Genomic DNA, 9,026 nt, shown 5'->3' on the forward strand with positions numbered 1-9,026 from the left:
GCCTGTAATAAAAATAAATAAATAAAATAAATAAATAAATACAATTAAAAAAAAAGGCATGATGAGATTAATATATGTACCGAGTTTGGTGATGGTAGGTAAAACTGTCCCCACTAGTTAGAAGGGGCACTACAACCTCACCCTCCCACCACTCCCATATAACAACTCTTTGTTTCTGATACTGTTTAGAAGTTTTAAACCTCAGTGAATCAGGTGGTTTACTCAATTGAGGGTCTTATCTCATCTGTCTCTCACTAGGCCAGGTCCTCTGTGTAGACCACGAAACAAAAGGGATTGTCCACAGAGAGAGAAAGACGTAAAAGCTGTGCAGCACTGTGGAAACAGGATGAAAAAGATGAAAGAGATTTGATACTGCTGTGGTTCTTCATGCATGTTTGTTCTCAGACTGCTGCAAAATTCTCAAAGGAGCTCAAGGCTAAGGAAAGAAACAGCCACCAGCAGATGCGCCATTTCTGTCCACAGCACACTAGACAAAGATGAAAAAAGTGAAAGAATAGAGAAGAGGAAAAAGGAACCATATAAAATGGTTAACATACACCCACACACTGATTCTCGATGTCTTTAGTTCCTGACACTCACGTGACACGGGTATATCCGCTGTGTATACTACAGACAGGTCACACTGAAGCCTGCAGCTGCATACAGTGTGGTTCAATGAATAAGGAGGCATGATGACATCCAATAAAAACTTTAAAGCACCTTTAAAACAGCTGAGCAGCCTGGACAGCTACATAATCGACAACTCTCAAAAGAAGAAAAACATACTGTGGCGACGACGTTCATTCAACAGTGCCAAAAATACGAATACTGAAGAGATCAAAGATGGGACATTATCACGCAGTAAGGTGGGACAATCATTAATAGAATTTTATATTATATCTGTTTCGATGGCAACATGAATGCTGAGAGGTTATAATTATATAACTTGACAACTGTAGGTCTAATATTTTGTCAAAATATTCTAAAGGAATGTTAATGGATTTTTTTTTCAAAACTTGTTCAGACATTAAAAACATGCATTTGTGCAGGATCCTTGCAGTTTTTCAGAATTTCGGATGGTTTCTCATTAGTAGATTATTGATTTAATCTGAGAATTACTCTTTTGCAGCTGCACAGAACACACTCTACATCTCTAGTGGATTATACTGATCCTCAGAGGTAAGACTGATCTACTGATTCACTTCATTGTGAATATCTGATGTCCCTCATTCAAATTTTCAATGCATATTTCTCCTGTTTTGCACAGAACAGTGGTTATATTGGAGAAACAAGACAATGAAGCTTTTGGATTCGAAGTTCAGGTATGTTTTATACTCATAACCAATGCTTCACACGGCATCAAATGCATTTTATTTATTTGTATATTTATTTATTTATTTCACACAAGTGCAATTTCACATTAATAAGTAAACTTTGGTCTCATGAAGTATATGTAGGCTAATTTCTGAATTTCATTGCCATAGCAATATACCACAGAAATTATTTGCAAACAAATTACTTTCAGATAACAAACTTCTTTTTGCAGTGGCCCTTTTATCTAGTGTGTCAATGATTTTTAGTGGATGTATAAAGTTCACATATTGTGTTCTAGCAGAAAAAAAATCACAGGTGTTTCATCATTACATTAGTCATCATTAACTGTGGACCTGATCCGCTAACTTAATGCTAAGACAAAATCCTCCTCTCTGCATTTTGAATGTTATATATTGTTTTGTTTTTCAATATGTATATTTTGTGTCTAAATTCAGTCAATTTTTTATATGGTTTAATTGTCCATATACATTTTGAGGCCATTGTACATACACAACCCCAAGCAATATAACAGGCTCATTTTAAATGCTCCATTGGGATTTATGTCTCTCTGTGCAGACGTATGGTCTAAAGGTGAAGAACAGCAGTATGGTGGAGATGTGTACATTTGTTTGCAGTGTGCAGGATGGCAGTGCAGCCGAAACTGCGGGTTTGACTGCTGGTGAGCAGGTTTTCCGCTTCCTCTTCTTAGAGTGTTACTCACTCCACCCTTCTGACCTGACCCTGTTTACATGGCACTTTCCCACAAGCCGTTTACATTTAACACAGATGATGCATTGCTCTATTTGGTCTTTATGGACTCTTATTTCATGCTCTCTCATATATATAAATTTTTCTAATAGATAGCACTACAATCTGTCTGACCACTACAATTTAAATTCAATGCATTAATATTTCCTGAGGTTATAATGAAAATAAGTTATAATGTTAATAAGACTTTTTTAAACATCAAAACAGTCATAATTTAAAAATAATTGGTATTTTGTTTGTTTTGTTTTGGACCCTCTGATTTAAACAGTCATTAAAATGACTCTCTTTTAAGACTTCACTGTTGTGATTCCATATTACATGTGAAACTGTCATGAAAAGTGTTGCTTACAGCATTACATTCACTACTCCCATTGCATGAAAGTTTGCAGTGCTGAGCACTGTGTCCATGTGAGTGCATTACATCTGCATGGGTTTCTGTTCGTGCATGTGTGTGTGTGGTGTGACGTGATTGGCAGCTCTTTATTTATTTTTAATCTCTCTCTCTTTGATAGGTGACATTATATTGTCAGTAAATGGAGTCAGTATTGAGGGATCTACCCACCAGCACATTATTGAGTTGATTCGAGAATCCACTAACATGCTGAAGTGAGTATAAGTATCAGAAATAGGATGTTTGTGCTATGGTCACGAATTATGCCTCAAATAATGCAGCTTGTTAAGAAGATATGTACTATTAAGAGACTATCAGACTCATGGAAGATAAAATAGATGGAAAATAAATTCCTAGGAAAACTTGGGTCCAGCTGCACAAATACCTATTATTTGTGAGTATAGTTAGAATCTACTTTAACAGGATAAACTGAAATTCATGACATTTCAAAACAACTTCTGCTCACAAATTTGTGGGCTGCTATTGGATCACTGAAGGTAAAAAAATCATATTATGCTCACACACTTTACAGAGAGCTTGCAACCTACTAGCTACTGCAAATGTAGGTCAGCTGTGATGTAACCAAAATTGATTAAAAAAAAAGTTACAAACTAGCTAGTATTTACTAACTCTCTACTGAGGGGTTTACAGTCACTTTTAATAAGAACTTACAAATGGCTGGTGCAACCCTGATCCATATCTAGAGACAAACATATCACTAAGACAATAACTCTTTTGACTTGCCAATGATTCGTTTGTGCAGTCACTTAGCAACCACCCAGAACACTCTAGCAACCAACAATTAACAAATTAAACAATTTGTTTGTATTTTGTGTGGGTCTGTAGTAACTAATGCAACAGAACTGTCAAAAATAAATAAAATGAAGAAACAAATAAATACCTTTTGACCATCGTATGTAAATTTGAATTTTTTTGTGTGAAGGTTGGAGACGGTCAGTGGGAATGTTGTGAAGAGAATTGAATTAGAGAAAAAGATGCGCTATCTTAAGGTGCGTATTTGTGCATGATTGTGTGTGTTTACCACATGTACACAAAGCTGCAACTTTACTCAGAAAGAAGTCTCAGGCAGCCTGTATTGTATAGTGTATGTGTTTCCATGAATGCTGAAACATCTAAATGAATGCTGATCAACATACTGTACATACACGTTTACCAGAATGACTCATAGATGCTGATCTTGTTTCTGCGTTTCCCCTCTGCACAGCAAACTCTTCGTGAGAAATGGGTGGAACTACAATCTCTCACACTTCAGGAAAAGCGTCTTACTCGAGGTGAGAAAAAACAAAAAACAAAAAAAACTGTATGATACAGATGTTCAAACAGTTAGAGGCCACTGTCTGACAGAGAAGTGTATATCTCCCTGAGAGAGTTACAGTTGGATTTACAACATGGATTTGAAACAAATGAATTTACATGAATAATGCACAAATGATAAATGTTTAAAGGTTTACATCCCCTTGGTTCTTTTTATGATGTTGCTTCCTCAGTGATTATCCACAGTTTGTGTAGGTTGTGATAGCTGTGCATGAGCTCCTGTTATGTTTTAAAGCTGTTTAACGAAAGCGGTTTAAACAAAGTTGTTAAGAAGCCCTCACTGTGCCCATCTGTGTCCTTTGTCTAATACTCTGATGCTGAATAGGCTGATGTTTTAGCTGATGGTGAATAACTCAGGTGTCTCTGTCTGTGTTCCAGGTAATCTGAATGAGAGTCCTCAGCATCCGTCTGTTGACTCTCTGCTGTCTCTCTCATCTCCAACTGGCCGCTCTGGGCAGCGTTTTTCCAGTGACAGCAGTTGCCGCAGCATAATGACAGATGATAGTGAGGATGGAGCCTTCATGTCATCAGTATTTGATGACTCAAGTCCATTCAGCCCAACTGAGCCAAACGGAGGCTTCTTCCGGCTGGAAGGGGGAGCTTTGCGACCCCTGACAAGAACACGCAGCATTAGCCTGACCAGCAGTAGCAGTTCACTCTCTCCAAGCTGGGAAAATTCATCTTCATCCATGTTTGGGACGCTGCCAAGGAGAGGCAGAAAAAGTAGTGTCCGCAAGCACCTTCTAAAGTTCATACCTGGACTGAATCACTCTGTAGAGGAAGAAGAGGGTAACTAAAACATAATTTCTACCACCGCTGACTGCTGATCTGATGAATTCTTGGGCGGTGGGAGATTCATACTAGTTTGAACTCTTCTGTTCTCAAAACGTACTAGAATTCATGCCATACAAGAACTCATGGGCATTCATGACTTTCTTGCTTAAAGTATTGATGAAAAGAAGGGTCGAGTCTCACATGAGCATTACGGACTGCATGGCAGCAATCTCTCAAAGCCTTTTTTTTTTTTCTTCTTCAAGGGACCAAAGCATTATGACTTTTCCCAAGAAATAAACAACTGGCATTAACCAAACCTTGGAAAGTGTATGCTGGAAAGCAAATGCACTGAGAGATTTGTGCACATTGCCTCCACTGCTCTATTTGAGTGCTTTAGATTTCAGTCCCGCAAGCTCATGAATGTGCCCTAGTTCCCACTTGATCTTGTAACTAATCAAGATCTCATAGTCTCATATCTGATATCTGTATCTCATATCTATAGATCTCATATCTGTTGTAGCATGCAAATGTGAGGGGGCTTAGTGGTTGAAGACATAGGGGTGGGAGAAAGCCCTAACTCTGCACAGGCTTGTTGCTTCTTAATGTTATGTACCTTGCTGCACTCCAAAATGTCTTAGACTTAACACAATTCAAGCGTTCGTAATATTTGCAGTCTTTCTTCAAAAGCCAATTTACTAATTTAGATTAACTACTGTCTTGATGAAGCAAGAATCTGAAAAGAATAGGCTACCTGAATATTAACATATCTGGTTTACTAGTATTCGAGTCATAGAATGCTCCGAATCCATTAATTTAAAAGGGGATGTTGCATTGCAAGACATTTGAAGGTAACATTTGAAGGTAACAAGACATTTGAATGAATGTTATGTATACCCATGGGGTCCTTGGGAATATGTTTGTGCAAAATATGTTTGTGGCTCAAGTGTCAAATGACAAGTAACCATTATGATTCGTTATGCCTGCAAGCTTACTCTGCCTAGTAACCAGATTTTACAGGTACTTGTAGGTTTAGGGTTGAGGTTAAAGTGTCTTGCATTCATCTCGCAAACTTAATGCATTCTTATCGATCTCAGGTTTGACAGTGTTGTTTCAGGACCAACAAAATATTTTCTGCTTGTCAAAATCCACCAGGCTCTCACCAAAAACAGTGACAGTGAAATTACACAACAATTTAATAATGATTCAAAATCTCATAATTAGAACAGTTCATTGTATAGAATATTTAATAGTCAATTTAATTTATAGTCAATACTCTCAGAGCATAATTTTTTATTTATACTCTGTCAGAATTTAATCCTAATCTCAGATTAGTTTAGATCAAAACTGTAAATCATTGACTGCATGAAAAAAGACTGCTCTGTAGTGAGTGTGTAACATTAAGTGCTGACTTGAAAAGACTGTGATGACATGAGAGACAGAGCTCCAAACCACAGCAGGTATAGAGAAATTCATAACAGGATGTGGTCTGATGGAGGTGCTACCATACCACCTTTTTTTCTTTCTTTCTTAAGTGATCCCTGTAACAGAAAGTTTTATTTAAACTAAATTTAAATTTAATAATAATATGTATTAATAAATTATTACTATATTTAAACTAAATTTGAATATATTAATAATTTATTAATTATATTCAATACATAATAAATGTGAAAACCAATGTTTGGCATGTGTTCTTTATTTTTCTTTCTTGCTTTCTTTTTTTATTTTTATTTATATATTTACCTTAATGATCATATTGAGGGGGATATTCTCATAAAAAAAAAAAAAATCATCTCTTGCTGTTGCTGCTTGTCACCTGCATACAACGCAGGAAATATGTGCTTGAAACAGAAAGACGCCCTCTAAACATGGTGAAATGAAACAAAAGAGAGAATAAAGTGATTTTATTAGAATCAATAATCGAATGACACATTTGCATTTTCACAGTTCTCTCATGTTTAAGGCCGGCACAAACTCAACTGCCACTCTAGGCAAAACACTGCTGTGCCGCTCCCACTTTACATTCGCAATTAAACACGATCTTTAAGATGCATGTGAAAGACTGGAGAATTTGTTTATTGGTACAACTGCAATTAAATAAAAGCAGACATGTTTTCTGATTATTAGTATTTTTTCATACTGCAATGTAAAAAAAAACAAAAAAAAACAAAACAAAATTCAACCACTAGTACAGACGCAAATGCAAATTAAGTGTATGTACAGGTGGCAGGCCTGAAGTGGCCATCGGAAGATTTGGGAAAATTCCTGGTGAGCAGCTCGACATAAGCGCTGTTCACGGAAAGCACAAGTCTCTGTAGCTCATTTTCAAAAAGAGATACATAAATCTGTTCGCCTATATGCACACGCCGACCCTGCTCATGTTATATAATCTTTTGATGTTATGTAATATTTAATATTTTGTAGTATTCTATTTTGACTTTGTAGCTGGACTCAAACCTCTTTTTAGTTGTGTTTGTGTCCATTACATTTAGACTGGTCTTTTAGGAACCAAATCAAATCAGTTCTAACATATCACAATATTGTGCAGCCCCATTTATTTATTGGCAGCGGCTATTTGCACTAAGTGTAAATATAGCGATAGAGGCTATTTACACTAAGTGCAAATACCAATAGACGCTATTTACACTATGTTAAAATAGCAGGATTTTCTGCTATTTATACTACTTATTGCAAATAGTGGCAATTATCTGCACCTCAGTATTGTAGTACATTATAAAACAGTATGCAATATTAACTTATTGTGTCAATTTTTATTTTGATTCAAATTATTAAATGCATGCCACCTTATTGGGCCAATAAAGCCCTCTCTACACCTAACCCTACCCGATACTTTATTTTAAACTTTTTGATTATTTCCTTCATTTTCATTGAAAATAAATGCTTTTCTGATGTGATTTGAAATTTGAAAAGGGAGAAAAAAGTTCGCCAAAAGGCGAGTTAGTGTAAATAGTCTCTGCCAACAAGGCGGGCTATTTGCACTTAGTGTAAATAGACACTCCGTTATTTATTTTAATGTTATATTCAATACAGTTTAATAACTGTATGATTAACAAATTAATGGGTTTTTCAGCTGACACGTAGAGAACTGTGAAAGTTTTCACAAATCAGAATAGTGATGTTAGTGACTCAGGGAAGGGTCAGCTGACCCAAACTGAACTGTGAAAGTTTTCACAAATCAGAATAGTGATGTTACTGACTCAGGGAGGGGGCAGCTGACCCGTACTGAACTGTGAAAGTTTTCACAGATCAGAATATTGATGTTAGTGACCCAGGGAGGGGTCAGCTGAGCCGTAGTGAACTGTGAAAGTTTTCACAAATCAGAATAGTGATGTTATGTGTATATGCTCATTTATCTAATGAATTGGAAACCGTTATTCACTGGAACAGCACCGTATGACATTATTATACAAACAAGCGGGGGGCAGAGCAAAGAGAAACACTGCCATGTGATAAAATGCGATTGTGAAAGTTTTCACAAATCGAGCTCGACCTAAAACAATGTTTTTGTATTCCAGCAGTCTGCATGTTTATTGGTAATAGACGTTAAACATGAAGAACGCCTTTCTTTCACATTCCTTACTAGCGGACTTACCAAGGGGTTTACGGACAAGAGCTTTGCTGTGGAAAAAATTCACAGATCAAGCTGGTGAAGATGACACCGGTTTCATTCCTCTAAGTGTCCAACTTTTGGAGCTATAGGCATTATAAAATTAAGAGTCGCTACGAAAAAAAACCCTGATTTCGGGCCGAAGGACAGCGTCACCGGAATTCACAAATCATGGAGAATGATATTCGGTATTATTTGCATGTCTATGACAGCGCACTGCGTATTTATAGCCAAAAGAAATCTGAATATCAAACCGCAAACTATCTTTACTGCGGTTTATCAGAAACATTCCTCAGACTTAGGTCACTGTTCTCAAAACAGTTAACACACTAATCTGAACACTTTGTAACTGTCCTAAACAATTGGCATGTTTTCATTTATTATTTTTATACAAATTACATGCATGATTTTTTCAACACTGTGCTCAAAATTCTCATATTTTTCATAATTCATACAATCAACCAAAACATTGGTACATCAGAAGAAATGCAGCTCTTTTTAGTTGTATTACACAAATCACAAACATTTAGGTTACACTTTATTTCGATAGTCCACTTTAGACATTCTATTAACTATAAGTAACTTTGTAACTACATGTCAACTACATGTCAACTAATTCTCATTAATTTGCAACTACATGTCTACTAACTCTCAGAGTAGACTGTTAGGATAGGTTTAGGGTTAGTAGAATAAGTTGACAAAGAAAGTGTTAGAAGATATTAAGCAGACAGTCGACTAATACTCTACTAACTGCTAGTTGACATGTAGTTGCAAAGTTACTTACTGTTAATAGAATGTCTAAAGTGGACTATCGAA

General features: G+C 36.3%; 1 protein-coding gene across 1 annotated transcript; it reads left to right on the forward strand.

Annotated features, from left to right (window-relative positions):
- Positions 1 to 292: 292 nt before the first annotated feature.
- LOC107734494 (cytohesin-interacting protein-like) lies at positions 293 to 5,787 on the forward strand. The gene is made up of 8 exons (XM_016546468.1): positions 293 to 866; positions 1,130 to 1,179; positions 1,268 to 1,322; positions 1,891 to 1,993; positions 2,595 to 2,688; positions 3,417 to 3,483; positions 3,699 to 3,765; positions 4,187 to 5,787. The coding sequence occupies exons 1-8, from the start codon at positions 690 to 692 to the stop codon at positions 4,603 to 4,605; spliced, it is 1,032 nt and encodes a 343-aa protein (XP_016401954.1). The 5' UTR covers positions 293 to 689; the 3' UTR covers positions 4,606 to 5,787.
- Positions 5,788 to 9,026: the final 3,239 nt, after the last annotated feature.

The sequence above is a fragment of the Sinocyclocheilus rhinocerous genome, unplaced genomic scaffold, assembly GCF_001515625.1.
Source record: "Sinocyclocheilus rhinocerous isolate Xijiao unplaced genomic scaffold, SAMN03320098_v1.1 scaffold340, whole genome shotgun sequence".
In the NCBI taxonomy this organism is placed as follows: domain Eukaryota; kingdom Metazoa; phylum Chordata; class Actinopteri; order Cypriniformes; family Cyprinidae; genus Sinocyclocheilus; species Sinocyclocheilus rhinocerous.